Raw genomic sequence first — 16,762 nt, forward strand, 5'->3', positions numbered from 1 at the left:
AACATTTTGTTGTAGGGGGGTTGGGCCATACCATTTTGTTGGAGGGGGGTTGGGCCGTACCATTTTGTTGGAAGGGGGTTGGGCCGTACCATTTTGTTTCAGGGGGGGTTAGACTGTACCATTTTATTGGAGGGGGGGTCGGATCATACCATTTTGTTGGAGGGGGGGTTGGGCCATACCATTTTGTTGGAGGGGGGTTGGGCCGTACCATAGCATTTTGTTGGAGGGGGGGGTTGGACTGTACCATTTTGTTGGAGGGGGGGTTGGACTGCACCATTTTGTTGGAGGGGGGGTCAGACCGTACCATTTTGTTGGAGGGGGGTTGAGCCGTACCATTTTGTTGGAGGGGGTTTCAGACCGTACCATTTTTTTGGAAGGGGGGTTGCACCGTACCATTTTGTTGGATGGGGGGTTGGACTGTACCATTTTATTGGAGGGGGGGTTGGGCTGTGCCATTTTGTTGGAGGGGGGGTTAGGCCATACCATTTTGTTGGAGGGGGGTGTTGGACTGTACCATTGTGTTGGTGGGGGGGTTCGGACCATACCATTTTGTTGGAGGGGGTTATTTGGACCGTACCATCTTGTTGGAGAGCAGGGACTGGGTCGTACCATTTTGTTGGAGGTGGGGTCAGAACGTACCATTTTGTTGAAGGGGGGTTGGGCCGTACCATTTTTTTGGATGGAGAGGGGGTCGGAGCGTACCATTTTGTTGGTGGGGAGGGGGGGTTTGACCATACAATTTTGTTTGGGGGGGGGGTCGGACAGTACCACTTTAGGGGGATGGGGGGGATGATAATGATACAGTTTCCTGACCCTCTGTAACTAAAGATTGTAACATTAGCAGTTCACTGTTATTCACTTTCCCCTCCAGACTCACCCTGGCATCAAACCAATAAAATTCTATAGGTGAAATATGATTGGCTGTTGGTGGCTCTGCCCACTTTTCAAAACTAAAACTGCAGTCCCCTAGTGACCAACTGTGAAAAGTTTGGGGACCCTGGGGTTAATACTGTGAGAATGGCAGCAGGTTAAATTTCCCTATTGAAAGTCAATAGGTAAAATCTAATTGGCTGTTGTTGGCTCCTTCCACTTTTTCTAACCTTGAAACGCAGTTACCTTGTGCCTAACCCTGCAAAGTTTGGGGACCCCGGCGTTATTACTGTGAGAATGGCAGCAGGTTGGATTTTCGCCAAGTCAATAGGTAAAATCTGATTGGCTGTTCACAGCTCCGCCCACTTTTGGGCATCCAACAATCATCTTATTTTCATTCATTCGTGACCCCATTATTATTTTATGCAAGTTTGGGGGGGTATAGCTTCAAAGCTGTAAGTGTGGCAACAGTTTGAAAATCTTCCCTGTCAAAGTCAATGGGAAAATTGGGGGGTTCGGAGTGGCGCCAGAAAAAGACGGAGGGCGGGATCACTTAGAAAAGCACAAGCAACCTGCTCCACTATAGGGCGAAGATGTGTGGCGAGTTTGGGTGTTGTACCCATAAAACTGTAGGAGGAGTAGAGTTTAGAAAATGAAGGGCGCTAAGAAAAAGAAGAAGAAGCGGAAGAATAAGCCAAAGTTGAAGAACAGTATGTTGGGGTTTTCAACCCAACACAATAAAGGTATTCAGTTGTCTGCATTTTTTGTAAATGTGTGATCTTCTGTCCAATACTCAAGAGGGTCAAATTTCACCACATACTTTGCTTTAAAGTGCAAATATGGGCCAGATGGCAAGGGCATGTGAAGCAGGACCCCAACCTTGATCCCCCCCACAGTGGGGGGTGTCAAGTGGGGAGCTTGTTATTCCCCTTCCCCCCCATCACCAGTGCGAATCGCACTGCTTCTGCTTCCTCAGCCAGCCAGGGCTCACAGGCCCGGATTTGTGGAGAGGCCACAAAGGCCCGGGCCTAGGGCGGCAGAAACCTGGGGACGGCATGCCGCCCCACCGCACTAAAATCTTTTAAAATTTTTGTTCACATACGGAGCAATGGGGACTTCTCCCCACTGCTCCGTATGCAACTTTGGTCGACCGCGCACGCGTGCGCGCAACCCTACCCCCCCGCGCTCTTCGCACATTGCGCATGCACACGCAACCCTCCTGTTCGCGCATGCGCACTCGGGGGGAGGGGGCGTGCGACTAGGGGCGGCCGGTTTAGAAATCCGGCCCTGGGGGCTCAATCAGCCAATCTAGGGCTGAAGGTCAAACAGTCAGATCACATTGACAGGATACAGACCATTGGAGGACCACATCAAGCACTGGTGAGCTCCTCATCCCACAAGATTGTTAAACTGCTTGATAAAAATCTGGAGTAGGCAAGTAGGCCCTTCTGACCCATACACAGGTTGATAAGCTACCGACTTTTGCTGATACCAAATCAACAGTAATAAGGCCTTCATTACACTAATAGCAACAGGTCATAGCAGGCACTGGGCAGGCGCAGGGGATCAGGCTAGCAGCAGCAGTAATGGCAGGGAGCAGATTAGTGTTACCTCTGTTGGGCATGATCAGGGCCTAGTGTCTAGCGCGGGCCAATTTTAGCTGCCGATATCGGTCTCTTCGACTGATTCGGCAGCTTATCAGGCCGTGTAGGGGCAACAACGACTGGCCTGCCCAGATCGATATCTGAAATTGAGCAGATATCGATCGGGCAGGTTAAAACATTGAGTCGGATAGGGGGCCGCATCGGCTCTTTGATGCAGTCCCCGAACTAACGGTGCCCTTAACAGTCATTGTAATTTAATCATTTGGCCCCAGGGACAAACGACCCAATTAGCCTATATTCCCCTGATATCTCCGTAGGTGGGGATATCGGGGGAAGATCTGCTCGCTTGGCAACCTCGCCAGGCAAGCGGATGGTTACGTGTATGGCCACCTTTAGTTTCTACGTTTTGGAGATCAATTGACAGGTTTACAGGAGGCAGTGGAGCATTTTTCAGAAAAGAAGGAAGCAACAACAGAGTGGGAGTTGCAGTCACTGCTGGACAAATTGAATTTTGTTTGCAGGGTGATTGCAATAGGAGTATGTTTTGTAGGATATTGGGTGGTCTGCTGTTTTGGGACCGAGGCTTCACATCACCACGTTTGCATGACTAAGGAGGTAATGGATGATCAGTATGCAGAAGAATCCAGTGAGGAGCTGCACTTGTTTACTGATGCAGCAGGCAGCAGCGGTTTTGGAGCTTTCTTGAGCAGGAACTGGTGTGTGGCAAGGTGGCCACTGGCCATCTAGTTGAATAGCAACAAGCTTGGTTTAGAGCCTGAGTTTTCATGAACTGTTCCCCATTGTTGTGGCATTGCTTATTTGGGGGAGAATAGCTAAGCAATAGGTGTCATTATCATATTTGACAACTTGGGTGTTGTGCAGGCAATTAACCAGAAGACTGCCACTTCGGACGATGTGGTTAGGGCAAAGCAAATGGTCCAGGATGAGATGACTGACACTTTGGGGCAGATTTATCAAAATGGGAGATTAGAGCTCACCAGAGAAAAATCACCCCCTCTTTTTGTGGTATAGTATGGCAAAGTTTGTTTAACTGACTTGTGAAATTGGCAGCTTCTAAAGAGCATCCCCAACAAGATGGGGGTAATGAGTCAGAAAGACTCATGAAAAGGGGTGTAGATGTAATAGGATAGATGTTCTTTGGGGTAATTACTCTGTGGTCTTACATACTGTTTAGGCTTGTATGGCCAGAGACCCAGATGCTATGGAGATAAGTCAGAAGAAGCTATAAAGTTTAGGGGATCAGAGAACCCTTCCACCTGTTCTGCCTGTGACATCATTCAGCCCAGTTACAGGCAGAGGAAAAATCCAATTGGCTGGGAGCCACATTGCACTTGCACTTCTGGGCGAAAAGGAGCCAAAAACCAGGGGTGGAACTAGCAGGTTTTAAAGGCAGCCCCTGCAACAGATCCAGCCAGAACCAGTGAGACAGAGACTGTCCAGGAGATAAGACAGGCTTCATCTTTATCCTGTGTGGAGCTAGACCGGTAGGAAAGGCCTAGACACCCAGCTGTACAGAGTCAGCCCATCCAGTTCCCTGCCAAGCTGCTATAGATCCAGGAGGTGCCACTGTGGATAGTGACTGTGCTGTAGAGCTACCTGTGATTTCCAGTGTGTCTGCTTCTGAGAGAGCCACCAAAGGGAGGACATTGGCAGGGCTACAAGTGTGGGGCCCCTGTGTGAGGACAGATTTTGTTTGTGTACCTGCTATGTCGGAGCGGCTACTAAATCCAAGCAGTGGTACTTTGAGGCAGGTAGTGCTACCTAGGGTGTAAAAGCTCTTGAAAAAGGGACATTCTGCATTTAACTGAACTGGGCATTATTAATTCCATGCAGCATTGAGGGACTGTGATATCTAAAGGACTGTGTAAGGTAGACAGTCAGCGTGCATTATCTGCTAGAGAGACAGATAGGTCCCCAAGTGTCCCCAGTGCAGGATTGTTTCTGTATTAGATGCCCGTTGCATTTTTCTAATATTACATAAAGTTAATCTTTGTTGCAAAAGTGTATCATTTATTTCCTAGTGGAATCCCCTGAGGTGTTCCTCAGTGCCCACTAGGTGAAGGCACTGCGCTGTAATTCCCAGTTCCCAGTACCGTTCATGCAAGTGGGACCAGGCTGCTGGATTCCAAATTACAGGTAAACAGCCCAAAAAAGAGTGCGTATAATCCGCATAATTCTTGTGTTCCAAGAAAGGGTTACACAAGCTTCTGGGTATTTTTATATGGAGGTCAGGTGGTGCGGTGGTGCATGCTAAGTTAGATGGCAGCTTTCAAAGTTAATATAAAAATGATTAATATATGATTATGATGATCAAAGCTTGCAGCTGACAAATATATTTATTAGACTGATCAATATATAAGATCCAGACACAAGTGTTAGGCAGTTCTAGGGGCAGCCTGGCCCTCATGAATACAGTACTGCCAAACAACCTGCACACAGGGCAGGATGAAAACATGCCAAAACAGCAGGGTGCTTTTGCATTTTTCACCAAAAACTTTGTAAATTAGCTCCTTTTTTCCTTTAAATCAAATGTTCCTGAGTTACTATGTCACTGTTATTTATTGTCTATTGTACAGGGCTGAAGCTTTGGGTAGGCAGGAGTATACGGAGCATTATTAGAAGGGGAGCAGTGTTTCTATTGGTTTAGTTGGTGTAGACTGTGGTTGGCATTCTGGGGGAGTTCTGGTTTAAGTTTTTTTACTTATGTGAAAACCGTATATGGGAAAAGATTGCTCTGTTTAGTTCTGGCCTGGGACAATCTCTTGGGTCTTTGTAAAATAGCAGTTAAAAGTTACCCCCCTCAGCCTGTGGTACAAAGGGAAGCAGAGGCCCAGTGTGTCTAGGGTGCAAGATCTCCTAGGTAAGGACTTCCTATGTATGTTTTAATAATTAGTGGAAAGCCATACGTATGCATTGCATAATTGTGCAAATTCTGAGAAAACAAATCATGAGGTGAATTATTCTGTTATCTTTCTAATGGTTTAAAATATACAATACACATACCCCCAACTGTCCCGCTTTTCGCAGGACAGTACCGCTTTTTATGGCGCATCCTGCTGTCCCGGATAGTTCCATGAATGTCCCGCATTGCGGGACATTCATTGAACTATCCAGCACAGCGGGATGCGCTGGCTGGAGCCGGACGTTCAGGCTTCTCCTGCGGCTTTGCTTGTTATGCCTCTCCTTGTGCAGCGCGACAGGCCCTTTTATAAGGTTGCGCCCCGTGCGTACGCGTGACGCCATTACGCACGGGGCGCAACCTTATAACAGGGTCTGGCACTGCCACACAAGGAGCCGCAAAAGGAGAGACACCACAGACGAAGGCGGAGCTCCTATGGGGGGTACTGTGTGTAGGGGGCACTGTGTATGGGGGGAACTGTGTATGGGGGGTTACTGTGTATGGGGGATACTGTGTGTGGGGGGCTACTGTGTATGGGGGCTACTGTGTATGGGGGGCTACTGTGTATGGGGGATACTGTGTATGGGGGGCACTGTGTATGGGGGGGCTACTGTGTATGGGGGCTACTGTGTATGGGGGCTTACTGTGTATGGGGGCTACTGTGTATGGGGGGCAAAACTGGTACATAGTTATAACTCACTTATAACTGACTGCCTTCTCTCTATATTTGTATTTTATATGTAGGAGTTGCTATATTGTTTTCCTTAGGTTGTTCAGTATGAGAGTATAGCACATTTGTGTCTGATCCCACCATTTCATCTATATAAAAGGAGTATTTTTTTTTAAACGGGGTGTGGTAATTGGGGCGTGGTCACAAAAGTGGGCGTGGTCCAAAAATTTGCCGCGCTGCGCACGCCGAACCTTTTTGTCCCTCTTTTCATTTTCCAAATGTTGGGAGGTATGCAATACAGTGTATAAAAAAGTATATTTTGTTTCCTACCTGGTAAAGGCAGCTGAACCAGCAATCCACTAACACTGGAGTCATTGCTTAGCTTGGATATAACATCTAGCAGTTCTTCCTCAGAAATCTTACTTGGTTTCAGTATCACTTCACTTGAAATACCTAGAATATAAATTATAAAAGAATCACAAATAGAAATGCACAAGATTAATAATATTGTACAGCAGTGCTGTCCAACTGGCGACCCCCCTCTGTGTGGCCCCCCACCTGTCTGGCTGCTTTGATGGCTTACTCTTGTGTAAGCTTTAAATGGTATCAGTACTGTGATTAACTGCCCCCCTGCATGGTTCTCACCTCAGATTCAGGCTGTAATCAGGCTGTATTGTTTAAATATGTAAAACCTGTGTTTTTCACACCTTTTAGTTTCTGTATTGTTCACCCCCTGCAGTGTTCACACCTCTGGCTCAGGCTGTAATCACCCCCATTGTTCCCCTGTTCACACCTCAGGAGCAGTAGAAACCCACAAATAATCCCTGCACACTGCAAAAAGAACATATACTGAGGTGGTACTTCAATTAAAAAGTTTTTTAATATATAGTTATTTTGCAGACTGTAGGAGCAGTGCCAGCATTGTGTCACTGTAGGCTGCCTGTGTGTGCCATACACACAGGCATCATAGGGCAAGCAGAGTATGGCACACACAGGCAGGGTAGGGAAGGCAGAGTATGGCACACACAGGCAGAGTATGGCACACACAGGCCAAGTATGGCACAAACCAGCCAAGAATGGCAAACACAGTGAGAGTATGGCACACGCAGGCAGGGTAATAAAGGCAGAGTATGGCACACACAGGCAGGGTAGGGCAGGCAGAGTATGGCACACACAGGCCAAGTATGGCACAAACCAGCCAAGAATGGCAAACACAGTGAGAGTATGGCACATGCAGGCAGGGTAATGAAGGCAGAGTATGGCACACACAGGCAGGGTATGGCACACACAGGCAGGGTATGGCACACACAGGCCAAGTATGGCACAAACCAGCCAAGAATGGCACACACAGTGAAAGTATGGCACACAGACAGGGTAGGGAAGGCAGAGTATGGCACACACAGGCAGGGTAGGGAAGGCGAGTATGGCACACACAGGCAGGGTAGGGCAGGCAGAGTATGGCAGGTTTTTGCTGTACTACAACCATTAATATGGGTATGGTCATGTGATAACATGGGTGTGGTTTCAAGTAGGTGCGGTTTCAAAAAGGGGAGTGGTCAAAACGGGCTTCCATTATCGGCCCTCCACCACGTAGGTCGGAAAAATTCCGGCCCTCGGTACAACAGAAGTTGGACAGCACTGTTGTACAGAGTATAATATCATTTAGTACAGGGTTGGACTGGCCTGCCAGAGTACCAGTGTCTTTCCCGGTGGCCCTCAGTCAAGGACAATTACCATTAATTCTGTCTTATTTCCACCATAAGTCTTTATGACACCTTCTACATTCAGACTTCCGCACTTGTTAGTTGTGAGATTGGGCCCTTCATGTTAGGTTCTTTGGTGGACCGTAAAGGCCCAGTCCAACACAGCTTTGGTACATTATAACAAATCAATTGTCTGAGCTCAGAATATCAGTGTACTTAACTGCAGCCTTATAAAACAACTAGTGATAAGTGTAACTGCCCATTTTTTTGAAGCTTGTATTGTTCCAAATGTATTGGAAAGGATTGAAAGTTTTTTACCATTGTTTTTTCTTGTGCAAAATGCTCTGGAGTCAATGGCCATTTTTTCCACCAAATGCTTTGAATTCAATAGATGTTTTGTTTTTTTTATTGCACCACATGAGTTGAAGTAAATGGCCATTTTTTCTTATGCGAAATGCATTGAAGTCAATGGGCATTCGAATATTCTTGTGGCAAATGGATTGGAGTCAACATTTTGCACTTTTTTTGATCAGGAAAACAATGTGTTTTTTCCGCCAGCCACATGATGGAATTCTAGCACATATTGGAGAAAATTGTAGCCACTTGTGAAACCACAAATTTCACTGCAAATCTGTGTCAGCTGAAAAAAATTTGCTTATCTCTAAAATCAACTTTTTTCAAATAGATTGACTTACTAGCTTACTAGACATGAAATTTGTACAGGGCAAGTCTTTTGCATCCCCTCCCACATCCATCTACTGCAATATATTCCTTAAATGCAGTCAGTTAATCCCTTTTATTTAACCCTTCTGACTTAATAATCATTTAAATTGTATGTACTTTTATTTTTGAAAAGCTATCTCATCCATTTTTCTTGCCAAATCAAGTCAAGTTCAGTAAGTACCCACCTACAGAAGTAGCAGCTTTTATTTTATTTTTGACATAGGTATGGCTTGCAGGGTTGTCTCCTACAAGGATAACACTGAGATGCGGACGTCTGTTTCCAAGAGACAGCCAGGTCTCAACCTCCTTCTGAACTTCCCTTTGTATTTCTTTAGCAAGTTTAGTTCCTGAGATAATTGTTGCCTTTGATCTGCAATGTAGCATGTTAGGCAATTTATACCATACATATGGAATTTAAAAAGTTTGTTATATGATATAAATGAACTACAATATAGTACATAAAACATTTTAATTTGTAATTTATTATATGAACTGCTACACTGATTTCTGCTTTACACAATTTATTGTTAATTCAGTTTATACACACCCTGTCAATATAATTACCTGCAAAATATAGACAATAATAATAGTTTTCAAAATTCATGCCAGAAGGGGAATTTTCATATTCAATGTAAGGGAAATAACCAATCTAGTTACGGCTATTCTATTGCTGTCTTAGCAATAGGAGAATAATCAGTGCAATAAATACAGTATTATATATATATATATTTATATTATATATATATATATATATATATCAATCCAAATGGTGTCCGCACTCCAAGGCTCAATATTCTGCGGGGTGCTTAGCCAAAATTATGTATGCATAGAAAATAATCATCTGTGGCCAGCACACCCTTCAATGTTTCATCAAAAAAATTTTTATTGCAGATATATTGTTAAAACCAACGTTTCGGTCCTTGTTAGGACCTTTCTCAAGGATAAAAAACAATAGTGCATCACATCTAAATACCTGTGTACCCTAGCATGTGAAATTAGGTGCCCAATCCCCATTCTCTGACCATTATGTAATTAACCAATGTGGTTACTTGTGTACAAATTTGAATAGTCCAATGTGTGGCCATTATTTGTGCATGTGTATATCCATTCTAAAAAATATATATATATATATCTCTTATTATATCATGACCTAAGTGATTCTATAAAATATCAAACAAAGTGCAATAATCGCATATCAAAAATAATTGCATGATATAAAATATTTGTTACAAATAATTTGTTATAAATAATCAAAGTGTAATGCCATAAAATACAATTATAAAGTGCAGTGTACATTCTCACCATACGGTGTCACTAGTGCATCAATGAGCTCAAATAGTGTCCATGTTAAAAAGTTCATTCATGAGATACCTGTAGAAAAAAATCTTTTTATAATACCATCTCAAAAAATGTATATCAATAAAATCATATATGACACATTCAAGAAATACTACAAAGTTATATACAGAACACATCTCTGATCAATATTTCGAGACTTGCTAATCTATGTAAGAAAACAACTCAAATTTAAACTTCCATTTAACCCTTGCGGATACACGCAATTTAATTCACTGATCCAAAAGGCCTCCCTCTTAAGAAGCTTTTTACCACTGTCGTCTCCCCTCGGATGTAGCTCAATCTGCTCTATCGGCATGCACCGAAAGGAGGAGGCATCGTGCTTTGCCTCAGCCCAGTGCTTAGCAACTGGTTGCTGGGCAATATCTTGCTTGTGTTCCTCCATTTTTTTGATTTTAGTCGCCCGCTCTGGATCTAGGGCGGCCCTAATGCTTGCTCGGTGCATGCCTATTCTTTCCTTTAATTGTCTGACAGTCTTGCCGCAGTATAGTAATCCGCATGGACATTTTATGATGTATACCACATTGGCCGATTCACATGTCATACGTTGCCTGATCCTATATGTTTTTCCAGTATGTGGATGTGTGAACTGCGTCCCCAATATTAGACAATTGCACATCACACACCCTGTGCACCTATATACGCCGGGGCGTGGGCTTAGGAAATGTGTGTGACTTCGTGTTACATATTTATCCCTTGGGTCAGTGGGGCTCAAAATTTCTTTCAAATTTCTTCCCCTTGAGTAACTGAATTTTGGTCTTTTGCCTACTTTGGACTTTAATTGTTCGTCAGTGTATATCACATCCCAATACTTCATAATGGTATTCCTCACCTCTCTACTATTGGGACTAAACTGACATACATAATAAACCTCATCATTATCTACCTTCTGGCCCTCATCCACTCGATCTTGTTGTGTCAACACTTCATCTCGATCAACCTCCATTGCCCAATTCATTACATCCTGTACCAATTGTTTAGGATATCCCCTGGTAATAAATTTCTTTCTCATTATCTGTAGATCTTGAATTATGTCGGACAACTCACTATCGATACGAACTACCCGCAACATCTGTGACTTGGGCAAGGAGTCACACATTGGACTATTCAAATTTGTACACAAGTAACCACATTGGTTAATTACATAATGGTCAGAGAATGGGGATTGGGCACCTAATTTCACATGCTAGGGTACACAGGTATTTAGATGTGATGTGATGCACTATTGTTTTTTATCCTTGAGAAAGGTCCTAACAAGGACCGAAACGTTGGTTTTAACAATATATCTGCAATAAAAATTTTTTTGATGAAACATTGAAGGGTGTGCTGGCCACAGATGATTATTTTCTATATATATATATATATATATATTACATTTAAACATGTTTAGATATGATGCAATCCTTACTCAACCTTGTTGTCTGCAGACCCTCAAGCCCATATTTGCAGCTGCTTCTGTAATCAAGTAATTTTCTGTAAAAAAAAAATAAAAATATATATATTATCACAACAGTGCTGAAAACTAGAATAGTAATAAATACATAAAACGGATTGTAATTTTGGCATTAACCCTAAAGTGTTTGTATCACTATTTTAATTTTAAAAAATAAATAATAATTGGTTTGATAAACTCACTTGCTGCAGACTTCCTGGCTTTGAACTCTTAGGAACCATCAGCCCTGCTGGGTCAGTGCAACCTTAAGGTACAGTAACATTAAAAAATGCAGTCTACAAGCCTATGTGTGGCTTGGTTACACATGGACTATCTGTGGGACACTGTAGGTCAGGGATCCCCAACCTTTTATACCCATGAGCCACATTCAAATGGAAAAAGTGTTGTTGAGCAACACAAGCATGAAAATTGTTCCAGGGGGTGCCAATAAGAGCTATAATTGCCTATTTAATAGCCCCTATGTGGACAAGCAGCCTACAGAAGGCTCTGTTTGGCATTATATTGGCTTTTTATGCAACCAAAACTTGCCCCAAGCCAGGAATTAAAAAAGAAGCACCTGCTTTGAGGCCCCTGGGAGCAACATCCAAGGGTTTGGTTGAGCAACATGTTGCTCTCAAGCCACTGGTTGGGAATTACTGCTCTAGGTAAATCCTGCCATTTGGTGGTGCTAACTGTTATGAACTTATGTCTCAAAATGACACTGACATCTTGTGCTAATTGCTGATTAAAATTACTAGGAAATCTTACCCCTGACAATTAAGTTCTCTTGCCTGACAAATGCACTGTGCTATGGATTATGGGCCTCTACTCTATGGAATAAGAAAAATGTGCAACTCAGTGGAAGACTGAGAAAGGGAAACCATTAATAAGGGACTTAGCTGGTGTTTCATACGTAGGGTCAGGATACAGGCCTGTAAGGGTTAAATCAAGCAGGCCAAGGTATCCCAAAAATCTTCCCCAATGTGCCAGAAACAGATATATGACAGGCCTCTGGTCACTAGGGTCTGGAACCAGCCATGTGTAAAGGCCTCACAACCTGGAATGCCCAGCTCTAATCCCTGGCTGATAAGAGCCATGCCATGTGGGGGAGTGAAAGCCCACATGGGGGTAAATTAGAGTTTACATTGGGACCCATCATAGGTGATGTGGAGGTCACACCATAACCCAAACTCACAAACATTTATTGTCCCAGAACCCGCTACCATTTACAATAGAGGTACCAAAACCTGAGTATATGTTTAATTTAATATGGCCTTTCATACAAGTCCAAACATGACTAGATTTGGGCACTCGGTTTGTCAGATAGGAATATCTGGGCAGGGGCAGGTCACACAGTAGTGATGTTTAGTCTGTATGGGACCGGTGGGATAATTTAGAATTGATGAATTTAATTTCATCTTTCTATTATGTTCCCATTAGGAGTTATGGACATTTTTATCATTGGTCCAGTCCATACACTCAGGAGGTAATAAAAGTCCCACTGTGTCCTGCTAATGGTGACTCCCCTTGCATTCCTGAGGGAGGGGAAAGTTTCCAGTTACCTGATCCCCTGCAAACTGGGATAAATAGTCAGCTTTTCTGACTATACTTTGATATACTTTGGAGGACCAATTTCTATTGGAAGTTTATCCTGTGGTTTCCCCTTGCCTCCAGGGCTAGAAGGACTTTGCTTGGTATAGTATAGGACTTCTATGTTTTTCCCTTTTATTTTAAAACTGTTTGTACTTATTTTATTGTATGTCCTTTTTGTAACATCTTGTTTTAAACTTGCACTGATATACCTTTTATAATATTAAATATAGCATTTAATAAGTTTGTCCTTGATGCTCTAAAGCGTACCTAACCTCTGAGTGTGTAACTGTGTTGTGTGCCTTAGTTCCTTACATTAACCCTTTCTCTACTAGTCTGCTTGGCATCTCTCATCGCCAGTGTAAGAAGTATGAGAGTGGTGGCAGCAAGTTGTGTATGAGTGTGTGAGCGTTGGTTGGTCTTTGGGGTGCTGTGACACTAGTCTGACCTGTGTGTCAGGTGTGTGAGACTGAGCAGGGGACCCTCTAAACAGCCACGCCTAAAGTCACGTGCGTCTGAAGCGGCGTAATCATGACACGTAGTTACATAGTTACACATAGTTACAACCCTAGTAACATGCAGAATCCCTAAAAGGCATAATTGAGGCATAATTGGGAGTTCTTGTACTCTGTGGGCTGGCACTGGAGGGTGAGATTAACCTATAAGAGCAACTATATAGGGCACAGGATTTTTATTTGTACCAAGCAAAGAGAGTCAAGGTACTGTTACAGTTATCAGCAGATAGCTGTTACTGGTCAAACATTTTAAGTATCATTTACTATTGTGTAATTTCTGCAGAATATTAATGACTGCTTTAACACTTTCCCTGCTGTCAAATTCAGCAGGTTAAGGGTGCTTCAGAAAAAGAGAATTGCTTTGCAAATTTTATTCAAACGCAGAAACATATTAGGAACAAAGGAACAGCTAGCTAACGACAAACCACACGTCATCGGCAAGAAAGTTTTTTTTTTTAATAAATCCAGGATTTGGTGCACCTCTATATCCTGTAGGTGGTCTAAAATTATCATTTGAAAGTGTCTGCATTTGATAATGTAATAAGTAATAAAATCTTCCCCCCAACTGACTCCTCTTTCCCCAAAAAGAAATAAAAAGCTGATTTTTCAAGGAAAAACTAGAATAAAAAAAAATTTGCAACTTACAGCTTTCTATTGCAATATAAAATAGGTAATTTAACCATACAAGCCATTTTGTAACATTATATTATGTATAATTTTGTTCTCTTTTTTTAGTTCAGAAGTTTATTGATCTGGGCTTGCTAATGACAACACAGTCTTCAATCTACAGGACACACTGTGCCAGGTAACAGTATTGGGAAGGTTAAAAATACTAGAAGGCAGAGCAGAAATCAGAGAGGAATGTAAAGAAGTGTTCTGCCATGTGGAGAGGCTGTGCCTTCGTATAGATTGCTTGCACCGCAGTAATCTATTAAATCTACTGAAGTGTGAAGGGGACAATGCAGCTGCAATAAGCACAACTGCTAAAGCATCATTACCTCTAATCTGTGCCTGAAAGACAAAGAACATTGAAATGGAGTGGTGTATTAAAGGCGACTCAAATCCTGTCACATTTGTGGAAAAAGGGCACACGCCGTGTCTAACATATTTGGTACTCATATATGTAAAGTACTATGGAGGAAATGTGATGTTTTGTATATGGTGACAAAATAACGAAATACTCGTGTGAAAGGTTCCTTTGGTGCAGTTTTACCAGCATTCAAAGGGTTAAAGTATTACTCTGCTTCTATGATGACTCTCACTCGGACCCATGTATTTTCCTAGTAAACGGCAGTTTAAATTAATATAATGATCTGCCTGAATCGATCAATGTAACACTGTACGATAATAAATTATTTTATACCAGAATACTCTGTGGAACAGCTCTTTCTTTGGGCATTTACCTAAACTATATTTAGGTCTAGGTATATTTATTTTTATATTGTGGTTTATTTTATGAAAGCATGTCTCTGGCAATTTATTGGGTACCTTATTTATTTAGCAGTGTATAAGCTCACATTGTTATTTTTTTGTCTTCACTTTCCATATAAAAATGGGCTTTTCATTTTAATAGCAATAAATAAACTGGCATAAAGGCAGCTGTAAATATATGAAAGTACACTTATTATTTGTTATGGTGTAACCTTTTTCAATGTGGTATAAGAAATCTAAAATAAATATAGGTAATAGAAAAAGGCAAAAAGTTAAAATTGTGATTTTTTTTTTTTTGTAAGGTGCAGTAAAATAGAACAAGCCAAGGTCAAAAAGAAAGACATGCCACTAATCTGAATATGATTGTAAATCATCCCTAGCTCTGTGCTAATCTCAAGGAAAACAGAAGGAATATATTAACTCATTGCCTGCCAAGAATCATTCTGATTTACCACTAAACAGTTACTAATTCCCTGGAATATAGAATAAACAGTTGTCATCTGTGCATATACTAGCATTATTAACCTTAAAATAACCAAAACAGAAATCTGTTGTGATATTGTCTGCCATTGCGCAGAAAGCCCGATTATATAGATATAATTTATACGTAATAAACATTACTGATTGCATCTACCATTGTAGAAAATCAGTTAATGAGTGATCATTTTGTATGAGCCATGCTTATAAAAGAAGTAGTGCTATTCTAGCAAGAACAGTATTTTGGCACTATTGGTATTTTCATGTAAAAAAAAAGTTGCAGGTTTCTTTAACACTGATATTTCATTTTTTGAGCCAAATTTAGTACATTGTATCAAACTTAAAATCACAATTACAATATACTGTAAACTGCAATGTTTTGCTTCTTCGGAAAAAATGGCATTAGCCTTTAAACATTAATCATGCTCAATGTAATACATTAGCGCTGCATCGGTGCTTCATGGATATACTAATAAACGAAGCATAATTATTTAATCTCTAACAATTTTCTCAAGCACAAAATTAGTTAAATCTATGGATGAACAGCTAGCAAATTTCATATCTGGTATAGCTCAGTACACGTCCCCATAACCTCATACACCATATAAAATACCAGTATTTGAGGCAGCTTCACAACCTTTGCCCTTGGACTATACTATATAATTCTGCACACTGAAGATATAAAAAAATTGCTTATATACCTGTGTTCCATTCTTACCTGCTCCATCCCCTGTATATAAAGCCAGATCTGCTCCAGGTACCCACAACTCTACGCTGTACTCTAAGCAGGAAACGGACAGTGTACATTGTAGAAGCCATGGCCAGTGAGTAGGATAAGAAAACACAGTGAGAATGAGGGCATGCAGGAGGGAGAAGAGAGCTGTAGTATAGATTGCCTCCCCTATTGCAGCATCACCCTTTTTACAAGCGTCAGTTGCAGTAGTCATGCCCTGATGAGATTGGGAACACTTTGAAGGCTGCTAAATGATGGGAAGCAAAGACCACTGACCTGGTTATCCTTCCAAAGCTGTAACCGGACAGAAGCAGAGAGACAAAGACAATAAAATAACAATGCATTAGTAATTGCTTTTTTTTTTTATGGTGATAAAGCAAACACATACAAAGTAAAATAAAAGCTAATGACAAATTAACTGCCTGGTACAGACTGAAACATCCTGTTGAAATTTAAATTGAAACATTTAAAAAAAAAAAATGTATAACAATGCAATGGCTTCCACTGAAAAGACCTGTGAATGTTCATAGTTTTGCATACTAATAAATAAGATAAATAAGCTCATTAACATCTGTTGCAGTAATGTTTGGAGATGCCCAGGGCATCACAGTTAAAGTGAAATTACACACCATCATATCAACATATGAAATTAGAACATTCTGTAAGGTGACAGAAAATTGCACAATACAGGTATAGGCCCCGTTATCCAGAATGCTCGGGACCAAGGGTTTTCTTATC

The 16,762-nt window shown here is 41.8% G+C and overlaps 1 protein-coding gene across 1 annotated transcript in view; it reads right to left on the reverse strand.

The window, feature by feature from the left end:
- mthfd2l (methylenetetrahydrofolate dehydrogenase (NADP+ dependent) 2 like) overlaps window positions 1-16,223 on the reverse strand; it is a 51,679-nt gene extending 35,456 nt beyond the window's left edge. The window contains exons 1-4 of the mRNA XM_002941768.4: window positions 16,010-16,223; window positions 11,260-11,319; window positions 8,676-8,860; window positions 6,395-6,517 (exon numbers count right to left, since the gene is read on the reverse strand). Coding sequence (XP_002941814.2) covers window positions 6,395-6,517; window positions 8,676-8,860; window positions 11,260-11,319; window positions 16,010-16,110 — 469 coding nt within the window. The 5' untranslated portion in view covers window positions 16,111-16,223. The remainder of the gene's footprint in view (window positions 1-6,394; window positions 6,518-8,675; window positions 8,861-11,259; window positions 11,320-16,009) is intronic.
- Window positions 16,224-16,762: the final 539 nt, after the last annotated feature.

This window comes from Xenopus tropicalis, chromosome 1, assembly GCF_000004195.4.
Source record: "Xenopus tropicalis strain Nigerian chromosome 1, UCB_Xtro_10.0, whole genome shotgun sequence".
Classification (NCBI taxonomy): Eukaryota; Metazoa; Chordata; class Amphibia; order Anura; family Pipidae; genus Xenopus; species Xenopus tropicalis.